Here is a 23350-nt window from a genome sequence, read left to right on the forward strand (position 1 = left end):
CTCAACAGCACCGCCCACTATAACACCCTCATCTCATTCCAACCCTTTCCTGGGGAATTTTCAACAGCCATGGATTGTGTTTTTCTAGGGGGATGATTAGCAACAGATGGCAGCCAACCCAATTTCTGTTTTGTTCAATATTTCTTTAATTGATCAATGGGGGAAAAAGTTGTATACAGGCTGGGTGAAGGGGAGAAGAGATTCATTTTGAATACCTATGTTTACTTTTTTTTTTTTTAACACTCTTAAGAATTTACAATTCCCTCACAATTATATAGAGATATGTGTCACCTATGCCAGTATGATAGCATATATCATTCATTACGGTTTTCCATTTTATTTTCTTCCATATGTAGGCATAGATATAAAGTTCAGCAGATAAGACACATATTTTCTGTGTTTTAGTGGAAGTAGTAATTCAGCTGAATTAGCAATTATCTGTATCAGTTATCAATTGCCTTTCTGTAACCACATAACAAACACCCACAAGAGATAATGTGGCATGTAACAGTTAAGTGTGTGTGGAGTCAGGTGGAATTTAACTAAATAGCTCTGTAGATCTCAGGCGGGACTTGATCGTGTGTCTGGAAATAGGCTACCTTAGGTTGAAACAGCTGACTTTTTCTCCCCTATGTCTCTCCTCAAGCAGGCTAGCCTAAGCATGCTGCCATGGCTATGCAGGAGGTGGAAAAGGCAAGCCCAGGTGCACAAGTGTTTGTCAAAACTCTGCTTTCCTCACCTTGGTCCATAGTGGGAGGACATGTCAAATTACATACTAAAGGTCTAGGAGAGGGTGAAGAATACAGGCCATTTTTACAATTAGTTACATATCTAAGACAGTAAATATTTTCAGCTGAGTAATATGATGAGTAGGAATCATTAAATGTATTTACCTGATGAAAATAAATGTATCTGGGCAAACTAACTCTCTATGATCAATTACTTCATTTCTAACATGAAGATAATAATAGCACCAATCCCATAGAATTATAGTGAGGATTAAATTAATTGATTATGTAAAATGTATAGCACAGTGCCTGGTGCAGAGTATATATAATTTAAGTATTAGCAAAAGTTATTAACATTATTATTAGTCATCCTTATTATGTTGAAGATTTCACTGTTGTGTACTGACAGATGTGTGAGGATGATGAATGGTTGTATCAATACTTTCTTAAGCATATTTATTTTGTAAGGTTTTTGCTAATATTTATAGCAGTGATACCATCTGTTCATGTTATAAGCATTATTATTTTAGAAATTTATCCATGTCTATATTCTAGAGAAAACAGACTTAACATTATAGAACCAGTTAGCACATATTTTTATTTATAATCTCAAAATTTCTTACTTAAAGATGTGCTGTAAATACTTCATGTTTTTGTTTCCATTTTCTTGATTTAATAAATTTTATATTAATGTTAAGAAATGGTAACAAGCCTGTGATTAATATCAGTTTGATGTTATCTAAAATTTTGTGATTATTTATTAATTTATCAATGGTAATAGGAACATATTCCAATGCTTCCTGAGCTCTAAAGTACATATAGATCTCCTGGAGTCTTATTAAAATGCAAATTCTGATTTAGTAGGTCTGCAATGGGGCCTGGATTCTGCCTCTCTGACAAATTCCCAGGTGAATAAGTTGCTATTCAGTCCTTGAATAGCAAGGAGATACATATATTCCCCCTTTGTATGGTTAAAGATTCTTACATATGTATATATAATATATATGAAAATATATAAAAATACATAGTTATATAATAAATGATCAAATTATTTAATATTTAATCATTACAATAAATAATGTTCTTGCCATAATTCTAAAGAAGTATGTCAAGGAGTCTTAAAAAGAAAATATTTATTCAATATAATATAAATTTTAAAATATATTTAATAAATAAACCAATTACTATATCTAAAGATAAATCTCTTTATTTATTTATAGTATCTCTAAATGTCAAACAGTATCTTTCCTGGCAAAAAAAAGAAAAAAGAAAATGTATTCATTTATGGTTTTTTTCTGTAGTTCAGAAACTACTTAGGTAACAGCTTCTGGACCTATAAATATAAGTACTGGAGACACTGCTTTGTCAGTGAGAATGTACTTCAAACTACTGGGTCCTGTAATCAAATCAAAGCTGTCTCTTAAACACAAATATAATTATGCTTTAGTTTGAAGCACATGCACAAACAATTGGCTAATTTTTTCTTCCTGTGGGCACCAGTCATAGTCTAATATTATGAATATATTATGAATATTTGATTATGAAGAGTTTCAGATAAATACATTAGTCAACTCAATTGCCTGCTTTTGAGTGTTAAATACAAATTCTGTTTTGTCCTCAAATTCACGACTATTAATTCTTCTAAAAGGTCAGAATATTTTTCCCTTATATGTAATCTTAAGGGTGTTCTGCATTTCTTTTTAAATAGCTGGGTAGCATCAGAGCAGTATCATTAAAGCATATCATTGATTTTGAAACTATAGAAGGTGAAGGAGAATGAGATAGTGGGTCAGCAGAGGCTGACCTCAGGATAAATTCTAGTAGATAACATCTCTGAAGAGTACAAAAGGAAAAAAAAAAACAAACTGAGAATTCAGGTTAAATGGGTCTTTGGGATTCCTGTACATAGGAATGTCTATTAAGTTGAAACCTGGAAGGAATAATTACATCACTAGTTCCCTGTCCATAATAACAGTGAACATCCCAGTTGCACTTTGCAATTCTATGTATAGCTTATACATATAACTATCAATATAACTATAATCTACAACTCAATGTATAGCTTACAAATCATTTTGCAACTCTATTATCTTCTCTGAGTTTTGCAGAAACCTTTATGATTTGTTACTGTTCTTCAAGGAAGAACTTGAAATCTAAGGCTCCTCCTTCTCTCAGTTTGAGCCTGGGGAGAGATACTCCAAAGTTCAGCATCAGAATCATTACTGAGATGTTAATGGGAGGGGACTGAGCTTTTTGATGACTCTGAAATATAGAGGTTAATATAATATTAACAGCAATTACTTATTGTGCATTTGTTGTATGCTATGTGCTAGTATATGTTGAATATTTCTCTATCCTCCCTTTTTAATCTATTTTAGGTTTGCTTTATATTCTAATAAATGCTGTAAATTTATCTGGAATTCTTGCTTTTATATTTTCCTTTTGAAACAATGGAGGTGGTGATGGTGGTGGTAGGCAAACCATTAACCAAAATGTAAATTTTCATTTAGTCCTAGATGATTCCAGGACTAAAGGAATTTGCAGGTTACTACTTGTGTATCCTTATCAGAAACTCTGGCTCGTAACACACAGTATAGACATTTCCAGGGATGAAACTCATGAAATTCTGATTCAAATCGTTCACATTTGTATACATGAAAATAAGTACGATCCAAGTTCAATTTGGGAATACTTAGCTCTTTAGTAATTTGAAATTAGATGAGCAGCCCCTCTCTATTTATCTAGGTTGGGAAGTCCTCAAAATTTACCTTAGATCAGAGTTGGCCAAATTTTTTGGCAAATCACCATAGAGCAAACATTGCAGTCTTTGTAGGCCATACAACCTCTGTCTCAACAATTCCGCCCTGAACTTTGGAGTGCGAGCTACAAGAACAGGTCAGCAGTTCTCTCTGGCCCTTAGTGTATATAGTTTGCTGGATCACTGACCTAGATCCTCAGGGTCACTCTTCATTTTTAGGTTAGGTTATCGTGAATCATCTGGATTTGTAGCTATTCACTAGTTATGGATTAGGGAACATGGGCCTTCCCTTCCCTCCATCCTCTACTTTCCACCTGAACCCAGAAACCTTACTTTGTACATGCAAATGGCCCATCAGATTATTTTCCTAAACAAAGGCATTTCCCTCAGAAAAAGAATGCTGCCCCTACTGTTAAACCACAGATGGTGCTTTTAATTCAGAACCACCACAAGATAAAAGGAGATATGAAATTTTTGTCTAATTGTTCTGTTTTTTCTATTCTGTGAGTGGTTTATTTAGTCTGGCAATGATACAAATTAATATCGAAGCTTCTGCTGGAACTCAACTGTTGTTTTGTTGTGGTATCAGGGGTTCTAAATATAGGCAGGCAAGCCAAGGAAAAGACACATGAAACTCCATATCTATTTGATTTTGCCAGTTTCTGAGAGTTTATATTTAAGCTTAAATTTAAATAAGCATTCTCATATTATCACTGCCGGTTTTAGAGCATTTCACTGGCACACTCATCATATTACTCAAATGTATCAAAACCATACGGTAGGTTAGGGCTGCGTTGCTAAGCCACCTGGGGTTCCTTCTTTCTTTAGTACTTTGGCTCCTTCAACGTTGGAGGTCTCAAACTGCAGGCTCAGGGGCCCCATCTCTGGCCCTCGGTCTACACAACATCAAAAACAAAGAACTAAGAAGTGGTTGCCTCCATTAAAAGGAAATTTTATAAGAAACCTGATTTCCTTATTCCCTTTGGAAAACCAGACTTGTCTAAAGACCTAAGGCTTTTCTTTTCTAAAACTGTCTCTCATCAACACTGAGCCTGAGGAGGGAGAGGACATTTAGCCTCATAATGGTGCCATGAACATAGCAACCTGCCTCACTCTTGAGTCCACCTGGTCAGTAGAGGCATTGAGTTTTGTGACCCATGCTGGGCACATGTCCCCTAGGGAATCTCATCAATGACAATGTTCACCCAGAGGACTTTTTACTCTGTCGCCCTGAAACATATTGTGGGATTCAGACACAAAACTCTGACCATGTTAACAGTACAGTTATTATCAAGAGCATGGAAATTTATGTGTTATGTTTTGTTCATTTGCTCAATGACACTTTTTCCTTGCAAGGAAATACCTTTTAGAAGTTAGTCCTGAGAAAAAGAAAAGATTTACTCTCTTCTATAATTTTTAGAACATATATTCTTTCTCTTTTTTTTTTTATAAATTTAGCATTTTATTTTTTTTAAAGATTTATTTTTATTTATTTATGAGAGAGAGAGACAGAGACAGAGACACAGGCAGAGGGAGAAACAGGCTCCATGCTGGGAGCCTGATGCGGGACTCGATCCCGGGACTCCAGGATCGCGCCCTGGGCCAAAGGCAGGCACGAAACCGCTGAGCCACCCAGGGATCCCCACATATACTCTTTCTATTTCCATCTGGGCTACCAGGAGGCTCAGAACTCAATTTAACAACATGTCATAATTCTGGTGATATTTCTCTCCTTACTTTGTGTGTCCTTGATAATTATATTAATACTATTTCCTAAAGTGAACACATATGTATGTATGTTGTACAATTTTCTGGTTCATTTTGCAAGCGATTGGGCTTCAATACATCAGTGTATAAGTGTTACTAATGCCTCAGAACCAGGCTCTGCATTGACAACAGGTATGTGTCTGTAAAATACCAATTGGGCTATGGCATTATTCCCTTTTTTTCAAGAAGGGAGGTCTGCATGTCTACCTCTTGTTCATAAGAAGTCTATGTGATTAGCAGAGAGTCCAAGACCCTTTCACATTTCTCCAATCTACCTTCCTATCCATGCAACTGTGAAGTCACTGGCCCAGCTCCCAGAAGGGGGATGTGGGATGGCTTCCTCAGGGTCCCGAGAGGCAGATATTTTATCTAAAAAGACTTTGTGTCAGATGTCCTTCCACACCTAGGGTCTTCATTCTCTTTCATCTGCCATTCAGAGAAAAGACCATGCATGTCCCATTTGCTGACAGTAGTGCCAGCAGCATTCTTCATGTCTCCTACATGGGGATCAGATGGGAATAAGGCTTGACTACTCTGTAGAACTGCTTTTCCAGAGCCAGAGGCCCTGGTGTCCCTAGGTAAAGGTCAGTCAATGATCCCCTCAATATGGTGAGCCAGGCTCTGGGCAGAGACCTGCTATCCCAGAAGGCAGGTGCCAGCTCCTCTGACCCTGCAGTGACCTACCAGGTCAGCTTTTTTACAGTCCACTCCCAGCTGGTTCTGAGATGAATTTTAACTGGTAAATAATATGCTTGGATGCCTTGGCCTGTCTCAATAAAAGACAAGTGACACACTGAAGTCTCATCTGTTTGTCATAGAAGTGCACATTCAAACAATATGTTATATTTATTAGTCTTTTGAGGACAAGTCAGATTTATAGCATTCCACTCTATTTTCCTTGCCACAAATGTGTGAACATGCACCCTTTAGTGAATCTTCCCTCTGAGGCATGGCCTGATTAACTCACTGAGACTGTTGTTTATTAGTAAGAGAAGTAATGGAAAGATATTTGGAAAAATAGGATTTAGTGGAAAGCCAGAACATTTATTTAGATGGGATCTTCAAACCTGAGCTAGCATCATCTAGAAGAAATGAAGGCCCACATAAATTCCATTGGGAGTGTTTAAGCCCATCTTTTGGCTACTTTTGATCTCATCAAATTAATCACTGGATCTGTTATCTTTTTCATGAGAAGTGTCTGCCATTAACAAAACCTGTTCCCCTTGGAAAACTATTAGCTCTCAGTGAATTAAAGCAATGGGGCACTCTGAATAAATTGCATCTTGCAAGAGACATCATTTGATAATTCAGACTCTCATGGGAAATACTGAAAGAACCTTTCTACATGCAATAATGTCACATTCCTTATTACGGTTAGCATAACTTTAACTCTGACAAGTTTTATTTTTAGTCCCTAAATGATGTGTTTTTCAGAATGTGTATAGAAAATAATATTTTAAAAGGGGGAAAAGCACGTTATTTCCTGTAGTCATAAAGATCTATTAAGGTGAAATTTTTTTCAAGTACTGTCCTTCTTTTAGAAGATCGGTGACAAGAAAGCTCTGTTTTGCATCCGTATTTTGTATATATATGATAGTACAATATTGAACTATTTACATAGCCACAAAGACAAGTGGCCTCCATATCTATAACCAGGTAGGGTGAATTTTTAAATTACTTTTAATAGAAGTCTGTCAGAAATGCCTTTGTCAGGTAAAGTTTAGAAGTCTGTTAAAGTCACCTATGAATATTTATGTCATTAATGATAATCATAAAGTAGTAAGCTGTGTGCTGCTCCTCACTGGGGATCCTGTCATTGAGTGCCATGGCACTTATTTCACGTTGCCCTTTCCAGAAAAGCCGGATGGATTGCAGTCAGGGCAGCTTTTGATGTTTCTCTTCAAGAATTCCAGTGGGGCTCCAAAGCATGGAATTAGGTCATTATTTCCAGATCCTGTCACTACAACCAGCTAACACAACATCCAGCCTCAGCTGCAGCGGTGGCTAGCTTGTGTGCCAGCTGATCCTCATGGTTTTAGTTTGGGGTTTTGGTTTGCCTCTTTGTAGGTAAAACATATTGCCCTATCATATCAGTGATCCGGAGCATGGCTAGCAGCTATCAGGGTAGCATAGAATTACTCCTACGGAAATATTGAAAATAGGTGAGCAAGTACCATAAGCATATATTTTATTTTTGTTTAGCCTATGATGAATATAAGATGCTACTTTGTTGTGCTTTTTCTGGTTATACTCTGCTTGAACTGTATTCTTTTTCAACAAGACTGTTCTAAGTGCGCATGTCTCTTATCTTCTTACTAAAGGGCATGCATACTTTTGCCTATGTATATATTGTGGGTAATATCAGATTCTTCTCTACTTGTTGTATATTGAAAAAAAAAAAGTGCACAAATACTGCATGCAGGATGAGGTGCAGCTAGTCATCACTGCCCAAGGGCTGACTCATTGAGCCTGGCAGACAAGTTTCTGGAAGAAGAAAGAAAAAGTTCAAGGAAACTCCCATTCTTTTCTCTAACTGTCTTTTCTTCCTCTTTTCTCCACAGGAACTTTTTACCCCTGAATGCAAGTTTAAAGAATCTGTTTTTGAAAACTATTATGTAATCTACTCGTCTATGCTATACAGACAACAGGAATCTGGTAGAGCCTGGTTTTTGGGATTGAATAAGGAAGGGCAAGTAATGAAAGGAAACAGAGTAAAGAAAACCAAACCAGCAGCTCATTTTCTACCCAAGCCATTGGAAGGTGAGTGTTATGTGAACAACATCTCTTTCAGTTTATTCCACATTTATTTTCCCCACTGCTAACTCTACATTGACCACAAGGAACCCTTATGGAATGCTGGAAAATTTCCATATCTTGATCTGGGTGGTTGTCACAGAGATGTCTACTTTAGTTATGAATTTAAGATTTGTACACTTTACCGTATATGTATGTGTGTGTTTATAAATATATACACATATACATATGCCTATTATGTACCCCCATATACGTATACACAGACTGATGGACTATATAAATATGTCACATATATACATATATAGCTAAGTTTTGAAAATTATGGAATACAAGTATTTGCCCATTTTGATGATATCTAGCTGAAAGTAATCCCATACTTGTGAATTATTCTAATTACAGAAAATGAAGAGTTAATTGATTGGCCTTTAAAGAGCTTGTTGATGTCACATATCTCCCTTCCAGCTGTATATTTGTTTATAAACTTAGGTGTGGCACTACCGTCTTTTATATTCATCTGTAAACAATGAAGCTTTCACTTTCACTTTGATCGGATTCCCAGAGAGCAGGCTTAAAGTGTTGCTAATTAATCAGAAACTTCACCTTTCTCACTAAGGTTTCAGAAGCCAGAAGTGCCATTTACTTTATCTATGTAATATTCGAGAATATAAAAAATTAATATTGAGGCATTTCAAAAGTGTTGTCTATTCAAATACTTTTGTTTACCTTCTACGGGAAAGCAGATCTATAATACTTTCATCTAACTTAGTTTGATTTTCTTTTTGTTTTTTTCTTCCTAGAGGAAAGGTTTAGCCATCAAGAGAAAATGTGTATTGGTTTTATAATCCATCTTCTCTATATAGGAATAAGATATTCAAAATATTAAAGGTTGATTGTTAGTTATTTGTGGATTTTAAATTCAGCTTTCAGTTTACCTATGTTTGGAAAACCACTCTTGTTGGTTAACAGCATCTTTCTAATTTCAACAATAGTGATTTATTACCCCCTAACTAAATTTGCCTATAAAACAAGCCATTGAAACCTATGTAGTTAGCCACCGGGGCCTATCTAAGAAAGGAAAAATTATGCCAGAATCTGAAATATGGTGAATAATTCTCATCATACATTAGATCATAAGGCAGTTAGAGGAGAAATAAGAAAGGAGAGGGTTTCGATGTTCTTCCAAAATAACACCTCTGTGATTTGACCTTACTCTTTTACAGGCATTGAGACCATCAGACTCATCAATATTCAAATGCAAGTGAAACATTTGAAAACTAAGTCCTTAGCAGTACTATAAAAATCTTGTTTATTTGCCACCTTGCTCTGTCTCTTTACATTAACTTTGGTTTTGAATGTGAACAGATATGAACTAACTAAATTCTAAAATCTTATCTCCTAATTGCATAAACATAATGAGAACCAAAAGGGCCTTTTTGTCTCTTAACTGAGGCAAAATCTGGAGACCAGCTATTTTTGTTTATCTAGCAGGAAATATCAGAGACTGAGATATGTGTAATAATATCACGTGGTGTTTGAATCATACACTGAACAGTTGTGTGTATGTGTGTGTTGTGCATTCATGGACTTTAACAGGCAGAGAGAAACAGTATTTTCAAATAATTAGCAGATGGAAGCACCCTAAAAACACCTAAGGGGGTATTATAATGATGGGGGTTATCACCTAGCGTAATTTATAGAAGAAGATTAATTTCAAACTTTCAAAACCCATACAGGATGTAAATTATATGATTGGAAACATTAGGGCAAATTAGGTACTTGATTAATTATCGATGCTCTGGGGCATTCATATCTCTTACACAACTTCACCACATGGATAGTCAAGGTTAATGCTCGGATGCTATTGTCTCCTAATTGAATTAGTAGTGGGAGTGAGAGATTGGAAAGCGCTTGGAGGATTTGGACTAATCCCTTTTAGTACCTTGCGGAGTCATTTCCTACAGGTCTGCTGTACACATGCACTTTCAAACCTGTGTGCTCCTGAAAATCCACATGCTGCGCCGATGCGCAAGGTAGAGTTCTACTACCCTGACCATGGAGAGGGCATGGAGAGGTCCGCCCACCTGACCATGGCGAGACATAGAGTCTCCTCATAAAATAGCCTATAAATAAAACACTCTGAAGCCTAAAAAGCAGGTTAGACAACTCTAATTAACTAGCATTCCTGATGGCAGATGATTCTAACTTACCTAATTTCCCCCAAGCATCAGTTTGTCTTACGTGTCCTTGCACAGGATTCCCTGGAGTCCTTTTCCAAAAAGCCACACGAACTGTTGTGATTAACTGTGCCGCCAGATGCTACTCAGGCAACCCCTCAGCGCTCACCTGGACCTCCATCCCACTTGCCCTCTTGCCATTTTGTGCTTCTGCCTTATTTTTTAACAATCTATCAGAAAATTATCCATAAGAATACAAAATGCCCCACACATGCCTTCAGTTTCCAAGACTGAGGGAGAGGAGATCTAAGGAGTGAGGTCCAGGAGGCCCTGGCTTAAAGAAAGTGAGTTCTTGGTCTTTGCTTGGGATAGCTTTGAAGTTGACAGTAGTGTGATTATGTTGCTTTTGAACCACTTGTGAGAAAACTAATGTAATGATCCAGAGTGTACATACCCAAACTCGAAAAGATGGATGGGGATGAAAAGATGAGGTTCAGGGGTTGATTTCAGTGTGCCCTGGAAAGGAAGTCGGAATTTTCCTAGCCTGTCCAAAGAACTAGGTTAAGAGCTGAGTCCCCCACACTGTGTGTGTGTGTGCGTGCATGCACATGCATGCTTCATATCCGAGGCCCACAAAGAGGCCGTAGCTCCTATTTAAACCTTCTCTCTTAGACAAAAACCCACCCACACCCATGTACATATTTTAGTTCTATAAACCAGAGAATGTGAAGGAAGTGATTTCCATTGGGGGCCGGGGGGTGGGAAATTATTGCATTAATGCAGGAATTCCCTCTACACGGGGTCACTCTACTCCGGGGAAGACAGGACAGGTGTATAAGGACAGGCCATCCTTGAACCTAACCACGTAATGTCTCCTTCTCTCCTTTCTTCATGCCCTCCTGCCCGTCCTCAGTTGCCATGTACCGAGAACCATCTTTGCATGACGTTGGAGAAACGGTCCCGAAGGCCGGGGTGACGCCGAGTAAAAGCACAAGTGCGTCTGCAATAATGAATGGAGGCAAACCAGTCAACAAAAGTAAGACGACATAGCCAGATCCTCACAGGTGTTGTGACTTACTCGTCCTGAGCACAGTTGAGTGATTTATCCTTGCCAGACATTCCTGCTCCTGTGGCTGAGGAGCAGCTGGAAGTAAGCCCATGCTTGCTCTTGGCTGTCTCGAACTTCTTGGTTGCAAGTGGATAAATCTCAACCTGTTGCACCCCCAGAACAAGAAGACACCTGGATAACCAGCTAAACTCAGACCATGGAATGCCCTACCAGATATGGAATGCCTTTTTAATATCTTTTCTGTGACCGTGACACTTCATGTGAATGACATACTTCACAAGTACACTCGATACCTTGCCTGCTGACAGCTACCCATAATCCTTTTTGAGTCCTGTTTCAGCGAAATCCATGTGTTTAAGTTCAATTTTGTAGCACACGAATACTATTGAGTAATTTCTAGTTAGACGCTGTAAACCTGTGCTATTATGGATTTCTCTTCTCCCCGTTTTTACAGGGCTGCTCGCGCCACTGTCTGTGACCTTTTGCAGGAATTGTATTCCTCTAAATCTTAAATGTTGCAGTTGGCCTAGTTCGGAGAGCGATCAGGGAATCAGGAAGCCTTCTAAACCTATTATTACAAATTGCATCTATAAAGATTTAAGAGTGTTGTCTCCGGCTCCCACTATCGATTAAACACACATATACGATCTATCCAGTAGCAGATACCGTGCTCCTGAGGTTGGCGTTGCCGGGGTGAGAAATGGGTCAAACACAGTCCCAGGGGGGAAGCTCTCTACGATACGTGTTTGACACCCCCCTATAGTTTCTTTGTGTGTGTGTGTGTTTTATACATATCACAAGCTTACTGGTAATGGTAACATTTGCCTTGCCCAGCGAGCAAGACCCACTGGTTTTTGAGAAAGTGGGTCCAAAGAACTCTGTAGGCCTTGTAGGCCTGATTAAGGTTCATTTTTCATCTACTGATCCTCATTATTTGGAAAAAAGAAAAAAAAAAAGAAAAGAAAATTCAATGATTACAACCTACAAGAGTTGCGCTACCTAAATCCATTTCAGATATAATCCTACCTGTTTTTAATGAACCGAACTGAATGCCATCCCCGGTTTTGGCTGCGTTCCACTCATACTCAGCAGAGCATGGGCAAGGCGGCTGTTGTGTTCTTTTCTGCAGCAGCAATGCAAACGTTAGTTATAAAATTAGACTTTAATATTTTTGGTGTTTAATGACAAGTTTTTAAACTGGACATATTAGGAAAAACTATTTTTTTTAGCTCAGCATGCTGAGTCAGGTACTGTGTATCTCACCACTCCATACCTGTAACTCAGCTTCTTGGGGCCCCGGTTGCCCAGTAGCTGGGGTAGAGGTGCCTTGCCATGAGCTCAGAATGCAGTCTGTTGAATTCTCCTGGATCAAATTAAAGGCAAACCAACACGTTCAAACATCAGGTTTTTGGTCCACGCCATCGATTTGCTTTTGTTTGATTTTGCTTTCTTAATTTCCTTTTGCCTAAGTCCGAGCTTAGGGAAGACAACCGCTAAGAAAGGCCATGAATCGTTGATTGCACAAGGAAGAAACCATGCAAAACGTTCGCTATGGGATACGGAGAGTTTCAAAATGTTTAAGACGAAACTGTTTGGAAATATATTTGTTAACTCTGTGTATAACTTAATAAAATTCAATGTTTCCTCCTCAGAAGAGTTAACTGAGACCAAACTGAACCTCATTTATAGAAAACTATATGTGGGATCATGTACTGGCCTCTTATGATTATTTCCATGCAGAAGGCTGACCCAGTCGCCAGCCCCCCCCCCCCCGCCCCATCTGCACTGTTATTTCCTGGGAAATTATTTTGCCACTGCGTTCCTAAGTCTCCATGACAGCCCTTGCCCGGCATTAAAAAATTTTGGCCTGCTTAGCTGATTAAAGATTTAGTATAAATTTAACTGTTTATGCTTATTTCATTTTCATATTGGATTTCATTTTAATAAATAAAAAGTTAGCATAATGTTTGAGTAGATTTATTGTCAATAATGCTAAAGTATGAATACAACAAAATGATTCCTTCGACCATTCTTGATTTCTTGTGACAGCATTTTAAAGCCTATCGTTTTCAACAGGGTGAGTTAAAAACCATTAGATGAATTTCACTAACCAATTATTTAGGAAAGACATGTATTCTATAGTCTATGGCAAACTGAATTATTTAACTTGACATTCCAATTAGATGGGCTTATAGACACTGCTTGCCCCAACACACACACACACACACACACACACACACGCACACACACACATCAAACAACCCCACGTATTTGTTTTTGGCAATCAGCCCTACTCACTTTTTGTTTTTGTTTTTTTTTTCCCCTCCTTGCAAGGCTGTTTATTGGTTAAAATGAAGACAAGATTTATTTTTGTAAATGAGATTTATGTAAATGTGCACCTCTGTTTTGTTTCTTTTATATGAGTTGTCTCTGAGGGCATTTATCCCTATGAATGGATGTCAAATACTTTCTTCTAATACATGTTTAGACATATTGCAGACGGGTCCTTGTTATTTGTAAATTAGATCGTTTCCTTTGTGTCTGGTCTCACCTGTTGCATGGGACGAGGACAGCACCGATGAACTGCATGTAGTAGGGACCTGTGTATCAAGAACTGTTGGTATGTACTATTCAATTTACATACAAAGAGTTTGTCTGCATTGTACAGTTTCTGTGTTTAATACCATTTGTTGTATTCACAAATACAACATATTGAATAAAATATTGATATGAAGGCATATTACAAAACATCAAACAACTTTATGTAACAAAATGGCATTGCTTCATCCACAAATATAGAGAAATGTCATGTAAATAAGTTGGTACACTCAATGTCCCCCTTTACCATGCCAAAGAAAATTTTAGCTCTTTGATGATACCTCTCTTGCTCTTTTTCTGGGATAAGACTCCACATTTTCCCCCCTCAACAATTAAGTTTGCTGTTGTTAAGCAGTGCAATCTGTCATCATTGGTGTTCTGTATAGTAAATCTGATGGAATTCATTTGTATCTACAGACCGTGTGTTTTGTACCTCCATGTACATATGTCAGTTGCATCGAGTCTCTAATGTCACATTCCTTTTGCATGCATATCTGGTAGGGGAGGATGATTTCTACTGATTTGTTACCGTAGCTGATGGCTTCACCCATTACTCAGCAATGCTCGGGAATGTTTGTTGTTTTGATATTCCAGGTGACACCACTTTTAAGTTTGCTTTCTAAAATGTTTTGCTACAACTTTACTTGGAAAATATTAGAGAAGAGATGCAGATGGTGCACCCTATGTAAAGAGTAAAATGGTACTGAGCAACATTTCATTCCAAATCCTGCAGAATTTAGAGATTCTTGCTCTAAATGTTTGCCTGCCCTGAGTGGGGACAAGAGGTGGCTTTAGAAGCCCCACAATAGGCCTACAAGACTCCTGCTACAGTGCTTCTAATTGCTTACCTTTTGGAGAGTGAGCAAAGTAAATATTTTTAACACACTCAGCCAGTTGCTCAATGACTAAAACAGATGTTTTTGAGATAACAAATAGTAGATTTGATTTTCTTTCATAAAACAAAACAACAACAACAAAATTTCTTGTTCTTTATGTTAGCCACATATCATTTCATTTAAGGTTTTATTCCTAACATTACAGGGAGAACTAATGTTTGAAGGACAGACTGGATTGGCTAATAAATCCATTTTAGAAGGAAACAAAATAATTGAAACCTATTTTCAATTTTGTTTCAGAACAAGACTATTTCCAGGGAAAGCAATTGGCTAAATGCAGACATACCCACTTTCAGATGCAAACTATTACCTTGGAGTAAAATATATTTCCTAGCTTAAGTTTTTTAGTTTACAAGGGGGCATACAGGGCCTGTTGACTCTTGGGTACTGGGTGGGCTTCAGAGTTTTGATAGTGAGTCTGTAAATGAAGGCTGAGTTGTGATTTTTTATTTTTTCTTGGTTTTCTGTATCATTTAGTCTAATCCTGATGTTTGCTAACAGAGATTGTGTTTGCATTTGAAGTGGTGGAGGCCATTCCTTTCAAGGTGCTACAGGAATCTAGATTAGCTCAAGGGGTACAGGAAGAAAATGGGATATAATTATTATCCTTTTGGGTCTTAGGACCTTAGTCGAATTTTATTGAAAAGTCCTTGTGGAAGAATTCCTCAGTAATGGTTTGCCAACAAGCAGGGTGAGTGCCAACACCAGCTGCAAACATGTCTCATCCTTCCCAACGTTAATCTCCCAGTAACTTCACACAAACTCAAACAAGCCAATGAGCTTTGCATATTTACCCTTCCCCTCTTACAAGTTTGGTCCTGCCCTACCTTTTTTTTTTTTTGAAAGAGGAGTTTTTATCTTAGTAAGGGAATTAAAAGTCAAAATACAAAGTCACAGTGAAAAAGAGTAAGATTTATGTCTTTACATGTAACTGTATTTTATTTTTTCCAACTTAAACATGTAAATTAAATAACTTCTTAATAGGTCTATTGATAATTGCATTGCTAGAGTCAAAATCATATACACACATATGAAATATAGCAGACAGAAAGAAGTAGAAAGAAATTATTTCTGTTTTAAAAGAAAAATATTCATTAGAGATTAGGTACCAGTTGACTTACACTATAACTCAGTTTCAGTTCAATAATTTGTAGCTAAATGAACCCAGAAGATAGCTGACTGTAATATATTTTCAGCCTTGTCCAAAAATTTGAACAAATCACATTTGGAACTTTCTAGTATAATAATTTCTCCATGTAGAAACTTTTTCTTAAAAAAACATAAATGCTGAAGACAATTTTCTTTTATGAAAATATTGAAAGAGAAGCCCTTTTGTTGTAGCTATTAATAAAAGAGATAACAAATGTAGAGAACCACAAGAAAAATGAGACACACCCAGGATTACTTGATAAGACAGAGGAAATTAAGGGGAGCTCCAGTAGAGCACAGGTTGATAGAGTACTGCTTTGCTGGGAGCCAAGTCCAGGACACAGACTGTTTTTGTATAGCCCAAGAGCTCCAAATTTGTTTGCTATTTACCCTTTTTATAAAGTATTAAAAACAGAGAAGAAGATGCAACAGAGATGTATGTGGCCCACAAAGTCTAAAATATTTACTCTCTGGTCCTTTATAGAAAGCAGAGTTCTGCAGGAGGAGAAGCTGAATGTCATTTGTATTAAATGGCTAGATATGAAGTGAGTTCTGATGATGGTGCATCATCAAGTCATCAAAAGTGCTACTGATCTATTATACCAGGTTTGTTTAAGGCTTAAAATGATTACAGAGGAGGAAAGAATATAATCTGTATTATTTCTTAACTGCTTATATTTCCCTCATTTTACAAAACTGATATATCAATGGACATACTCAACAATAGAGATACAACTAATATGGTTGCACTCCATAATCTCAGGATAGAGATAACAATTTTATAAACCTATTAAAGTGTGAGAACACTATTAGTACAATAAAAGTCAGCATCAAATAAACTTTCTCTTAAATAATTTTCAATATTAAATTTTTAAGTAACTCGGCAGATGCATATTTTCCTTATTTTTGGTGATTTGACTTATAAAGTCCAAGCCATGACTCTAGAATATTTACATCATTAAGTAAAATTTCCAAGTAAAAATTTTCATCTTAAACAATGCGGAAATGGTTTTGTTACATTATTGTAGGATTTTACAAAATATAATTCACATTTAGAAAAAAAGTGGGTTTTTTTAGCTCCAAATAATTAAAGGTTGCCTAAACTAATGTGTGTAAGTAGATTTAACTGTAAATATGTAAGGGAAGTCCTAATTATTGTACATTTTCATAATTCAATGTGAATTTCATACAGAACAAAATTTCACCATTAAGAAAATAAACATTTTGTTCCTATCGCTGAGTCAATATTTGTAATTTCTACTTAAGACATTTCTAGATGTTGTTTTTATCCTCCAAGCTTTGAGACTGGTATCATTTGATCACAGTATCTCTTCTTGACTTCTTTGCATGACCCTACTTTTGCAGCAAGTAATGTATCCTTAGAAATAAAAGTCTTTTAAGGGAAACGAATGCATATTTCAGGTCCAACCTAGATCCAATTAGATACTGTCTTTTTAAAAGGCAAGTTACCATGGAGTAATTTAAATAGTGAAAAATCAGATTCCTTGTACACCTAAACCCCTGCCCAGTTAAAAAACTCATAACAGGAGATGCCCCTGACTACCAATTTATTTTTTTGTTTTTAATTAGCAGTAGGTAAATACATATTGACACAGATTGTAAGCAACTTCTGTCACTATTTATTAAAAATGTTAAATTGTACACTTTTCATACTTCCTTCCTAAGAGGATCGTGTTCTGTGAATTTAAAGTGAGACCAGATGAATGACTTACTGGCTAACACTGACCAGTCTTTTTCTTTAAAAAGAAAGATCTGGCCTCCTGAGCCCTGACATTGCCCCTTCTGTGTAGTCTGTCTTTATTGCTCCATATGGAAATGCTGAGTGACAGGGAATCCTGAAAAAAATATGATCAATGGCTTTATGTGGGGTCATTTCCTTAGATTCTAACATGGTCTTTTTTTTTTGTGAGGACTGTGCAGGTCTAACAACCATGTAATTCAGCGTTTCTCAACTCTGGCACCAGTGACACTTGGAGTCAGATAACCTTCTGTCATGGAGGCCGTCCTGTGCACGTAGGATGTTTAGCAGCATCCCTGGCCTCTGCCCATTAGAGGCCTGTAAGCACATCCTCCCACCCCACCCAGTGTGACAATCAAAATTGTCTGTAGACCTTGCCCAGTGTCTTCCGGGTGGCAAAGTCACCCTTGTTGAGAACCACTGATGTAAATTCTGGAAGAAAAATTCTTTCTGGCGTTATTTACATCAGACTTTGCTTAACTCATTTTTTTTAATGGGTACCCAGACTTCATGCAGGCATTCAGAGACAGAAAAACATACAATAGTCTGTTTGACCTGTCCTAGTGGTGATTATACATGGTTTCCTTTGCACTTATATGTTCTAATGGCCTAGAAAAGTAAGACTCCAGTCCTCTCCCATGGAATTGTTAAGGATACTCTGTGCCAAGCCAGATTTCACATGCATTTCCATTCCATCCATCCCAGCATTCACAGTTCCCACAGCTGCATATTCCATTCCCTGCAAGAAAATACACAAAGGAGTCATCATTATGATCAAAGCACACCAAGTTAAAATATGTTATTATCAACCCTAGCCGTTCATAATCAAAAGCCATTCCATTCATCTTCTGCAGATTTTATGGTGCAGCCACCTCAGTATTATCTCATTAAACAGCTATGGGAAATCTGATCTTTCAAACCATTCCTGGCAGCTACTTGGTGCCACCAACTAAGTTGTATCCATTCAGTAGTGACCGCCCTGTCTCATTCTAGCTGGGCTTTGTCTGCATCTCTATTTCCCCTGTAACATGTTGAGCACATGTACTTTAGAACCACTTCCCAGGACTCAGTAATTGGGAGAATAGCACCTTCTACACAGCCACCGGTGCTGTTGGACTTTCTCACAAACGGGGGCCGGGACGAGGTGCAGAGCAACCCGCACAGGTCACAGCGCACCTGTGCAAATGAGGCCGTCGTGCTTGTCACAGTCCCTGTCATCACAGTCACAGAGTTCTCCCGAAATATACCACTCTTCGGCAGAGCAAATGCACTTTCCACAGTGGCAAGAACCTGCAATCACAAAGGGCATTACTTGCTGTCACCGCATAACTAAAGGTTTCTGTCTAGAGTAGTACACCATCAACAAGCACAGACAACAGGCTTCTAAAAAACCCATCTTTCAAAGGTAAAAGTTTATCGAAGAGCCTGTTGCTCAGAGGGGAGCTTTACTTACCACAATTCATAAAGGTCATCCAGGAAAGGCTTCATTATGGATCTAGACAGTTGCAATTAGCCTTAGCAAATGTTCCGTGGCCCAGTCTCGTTGAAATGTCAGTAAGAGCAGAGTGTGCTGATTCTTATAGATGGCCTTCCAAAAAGGTGTTCAAAAACAGATGCTTTTTTTCTCTTTTTTCCCCCCTGAATTGAATCATGTTTTAAAAGCATCTGCTCTTTAAAGGAACTGAACGGTAAGTTCTATTAAATAAAGATGCATTTTATAACCAAAATTACTACTACATTATTGTGCTTCTAGTTTTGGAATTTTGTCTACATGATTTCTTAAAGGGGGGGGCACATGTGCATATTGGATGGCTCGTTAAAGTGCTTGAAATGCACACATGACCACTCGTAGGTATTTGAGTTACGGGACCTCACTCTCGGGACCCCCCTGCCATGGTCAAGGAGAGCTCTGATCTCCCCCCAGAAGTTTATCTTCTATGAGGCTCTGGGTGTAACCAACTTCCTCAATACTTCACCCATTTCTTCTCCTTTTACTTCCTACCTAATAAAAAACTTCCTCTTCTGCTATTAAAAATATTTTGGTATACTGAAAACCAATTTTATGAGTGGTATATTTAAAAGAAAAGAAAACACATGAATTAAGTGGTCTCACAAAAAGAATAAACCCTCCATGTCCCGACATGACAGGCTAAAAAACCCTCACATGGCAAAATTACTTCTATAGCGGCAGTAAAGACAACTTTAAAACTAAAAAAGAAACACATAAAAAGGACTTCCCCTTCTTCTATTTCCTTGGCTTGGTTGTTCCTTCCCAACGTGATTTCCTTTTACTACATGAGGGGTATCACTAAATTTTTCAGGTCAAATATCACCTTAAGAGAATGTGAGGTAGAAAAAGTATTGTGATAATTTAACAAAATTCTAGACTGGCTAAATGCAAGATGGATTGGGAGGGGGGTAGGGGTCGATCATTACTTAGTGCCTATGTGAAACACAATGATGAAAAATAAGTTAGCAAGCCAGGAGATAAAAGTAGCTAGAGAAAGGAATATTATATTTGTCATAGATATCATGAAAGGATTCAAATAAATGGGTCTCATCCCTTAGTCACTTTGTGATATTTCATGTGGAAACTGGCATGTGCTTTTAGCTACAAGAATCCCCAACGGCCAAATTAAATGTGTGAAATGCCTTGTCACCCTTCTCAAGGTAAGGGAGTAGTCAGAATTAGTGATAGGCTGACAACTGTGTTTTCACTGATTAAGTTCTTGCTTAACTACAGCATGATTTCATTTAGTCTTGATGCTTTTCCTGAGGGTCTAGAATGATCTACACGCTCTTGAGCACAATCTAGACAACTTTCGCTTCTGATGAGTGGCTGGAAGGCTGCATAGGACCTGTGAGCTGAGCCTCCTGGTCAGTCTGTGAGGGATGGTGGCTCCTTCTTGGCCACTTGCAGGTACAGTTCTTCCTTAGTTTAGAAATCTATTTATCTTGGCTTTATAGATTTTCTTTCCTTTTTCTTAAGCACAGAAATGTTCAACATACTACTCATTAGCAAATGGTTAATGATATATCTACAACAGAGAAAACTTGGGGCATTTCATTGACCCTTTATTGCAATTTCCTCAGAAGGCACCATATTCAGCGCCGTATTTCCATGAATAGAGGAAGATTAATTATTTGAGGAATTTGAGTGTTTTTAGTTGTTTCTAAAATAGTGCCTCCCTCACACTGCAAAATTATTTCTACAAAGAAGCAGATGCAAATGTCTTTATATGTCCATGATATTTGTGTATCACACCTAGCATATCTTTTTTTATTTTGTCGCAATTCGTGAAAAGATCTTACACTTCATTTTTAAACGTATCCACCTGGCTCTGAAACTATTCTAATCACTGCTCTAGCTTCTGAAATGCTTAGCTTCAGGCCATATCAAAGTATTTTCCTAAAACTGATAAGCTCAGCTGAAGTTAATATGGTATACATTGACAGACCATTTGACAAGTCAATTCCAGTTCTCAAAAGTCTACTAGTTACTGAAAGACCTAGAATGAAAAATGCGGATTGATTTTTGTATGTGCTGTGAAAACTAGCTTTTCTTGGTCAGCATCTTCCCCCAGCTGTGTTGTTCCTTCCTGTTTGCCAATTCCCAGTGTATCTTAGAGGTCGGAAATTCTTCTGTGGCTTGTGAAACTAGGAATAGCCATGCGTGTAATAATAACACAGTGGGATAGTTATTAGGACCTTTATAGCCTTTGTTGTAGAGTGGTCTGGCTGTTTTCATTGATAACAAGAGGTCAAACTGCCTGTCTCTGTAAAGGGAAAAACTGAGGGAAAGGATTCTATCCCACAGACATAGGGTTCACGACAGCCAAAAGGTGACCAACTGTTTAGCTCAGCTGGCCAGAAGCCACTCATACCCATGAGACCAGTCCAGCCATTGGGAGCAGCTGGCTGATCTTGGCAGGAGTTCTCAGGTAGTAAGCTCAGGACCAGGACCACAACATCACTAACCCACTTACTTGCTTTCTCAGTATAAGGACCCCCAAGAAAGCTCTGATCTCCCTTCTGTGCTTCTTATTGGCTTCCATTCCTGGGGAGCCAGCCACATTTTCTCATTTGTCTTCAAAGCATCCTTAGGACTTAAGAAAGGGAAAGAAATGAAATTCTTCTGCCTTCTTGAAAGAGGAGAAAATGGAAGTACCAACGGGATAAGGGAGCTGCCCAGGGCCACATGGATCAGAAATAAGTTATCCCAAGATTTCATTCAGATTCAGTCTGTTCTTTGTCTACCTACCTACCTATCCATCATGCCTCTCACAGGAAAAACTTTCATATAGTTTCAAAAAATGAATTGTTATGTTCTCACAGCTCTGACAGGATAGCCACATCGGGTGAAGGAACTAGAATGTTGGGCTATAGCCGGGTTTTGAAGCGCAACTAGTACCCTTTCCCTTTCCTAGGGATGGAAGACAATAAGCCCGGGTGAAAGGGGATGACGGGTGGGTGGGCATGCCCACTGTGACTTCCATGGCTGATGCGAGACTCTGCATGTATCCTTGAGAGAGTTTAGGGAGGCATCCAATGATACACAACTACAGTCATTGTCACACTACAGCATCTTTAAGAGGATTACAGGTGACAACCTGGATCTAAGTTGAAGTTATGAAGGTAAAATCCGGATAAACAAATGAACCTATGAACAAAGCCTATGAACCATGTCACGTATTCCGCAAAGGTGGCTAAACTCAGGGGAGACCTGGCTCTAAGCTCATCCCTCTGGTTATTCACAGAAACAATTTGATTTTAAGGGCGAGGCACCTTTGTTAGCTGCCCCATTAATAAAGTTGGACTTTCTTTTTCGTTCATCAAGCCTGACAAAATGCTGCAACCTGACATCCCAGCAGGCAGTTTTCACTATTGTACTAACTACTCCATCTGTTATGAAGGTCACAACAATGTATCTTGTTTTAAATTTTTCTATGGAGTGATTTATTGTCTTGGCTATCAATTTGTAAAGAAATAAAACGCTATTTCTTCATCGTCTCCTGAGGTGACAACTTTATTCACAGCTCACGGGAAGTACATGTTCCAGACTTGTCTTTCTGGTGGAAACATTTAGCTGGCAGTTTGGGCCACTACCCAGCATCCATGTGACCTCAGGCTTATTGCTCACGCCTGTCTCATATTTGGAGAAAGAGAAAGGCTCCAACTTCTTCTGTGATCATCAGGGGGCAGGGTTTTCTTTTGCAAATTTGAGAAAAAGTTTATGGAACTCTGCCAAGCCCATGAGATCAAGAAATACCTGGTCCTAGTTAAGTCCCCTGGCACAGACTTCTCTAACATGCCACCACCATGTTAGAAGACCATTAGTCTACTTTCTGGACTACTTTTCCTGTGGTTTTTTGGTGGGGGTGGAGTGGTACCCTCCATGGGGACAGGAAGAACTGTGGCACCCCTGCTCTCTTCTGGGCCTACAGTTTCATGATCTTGGTTTTAGCTCCTTTCTTCCTCTATAATCCAGCACTGATTAGAACAGAAGGAAAGAAGCCACAGCCAGCTGCTGCCAACAGTAGGAATGCCCACCGTCGCCACTAACACCAGCCTTAAAAAGTACAGCCTCCAAGCAGCTTTTACATTCTAAGTTTAATGACTCTAAAACTCTCTACTCACAGAAGGATAGACAGCTTAGACAAATATACTTTCAACTCTACATTGATCTTTGGATATATTT

General features: G+C 38.2%; 2 protein-coding genes across 10 annotated transcripts in view; one reads left to right on the forward strand and one right to left on the reverse strand.

The window, feature by feature from the left end:
- FGF14 (fibroblast growth factor 14) overlaps window positions 1-22662 on the forward strand; it is a 613045-nt gene extending 590383 nt beyond the window's left edge. For all 9 annotated transcript variants that reach the window (XM_072782458.1, XM_072782452.1, XM_072782454.1 and 6 more), the window contains 2 exons: window positions 7815-8013; window positions 11095-22662. In XM_072782458.1, coding sequence (XP_072638559.1) covers window positions 7815-8013; window positions 11095-11231 — 336 coding nt within the window. In that variant the 3' untranslated portion in view covers window positions 11232-22662. The remainder of the gene's footprint in view (window positions 1-7814; window positions 8014-11094) is intronic.
- ITGBL1 (integrin subunit beta like 1) overlaps window positions 15657-23350 on the reverse strand; it is a 212207-nt gene continuing 204513 nt past the window's right edge. The window contains exons 10-11 of the mRNA XM_072782451.1: window positions 18829-18942; window positions 15657-18391 (exon numbers count right to left, since the gene is read on the reverse strand). Coding sequence (XP_072638552.1) covers window positions 18300-18391; window positions 18829-18942 — 206 coding nt within the window. The 3' untranslated portion in view covers window positions 15657-18299. The remainder of the gene's footprint in view (window positions 18392-18828; window positions 18943-23350) is intronic.

The sequence above is a fragment of the Canis lupus genome, chromosome 17, assembly GCF_048164855.1.
Source record: "Canis lupus baileyi chromosome 17, mCanLup2.hap1, whole genome shotgun sequence".
Lineage (NCBI taxonomy): Eukaryota > Metazoa > Chordata > Mammalia > Carnivora > Canidae > Canis > Canis lupus.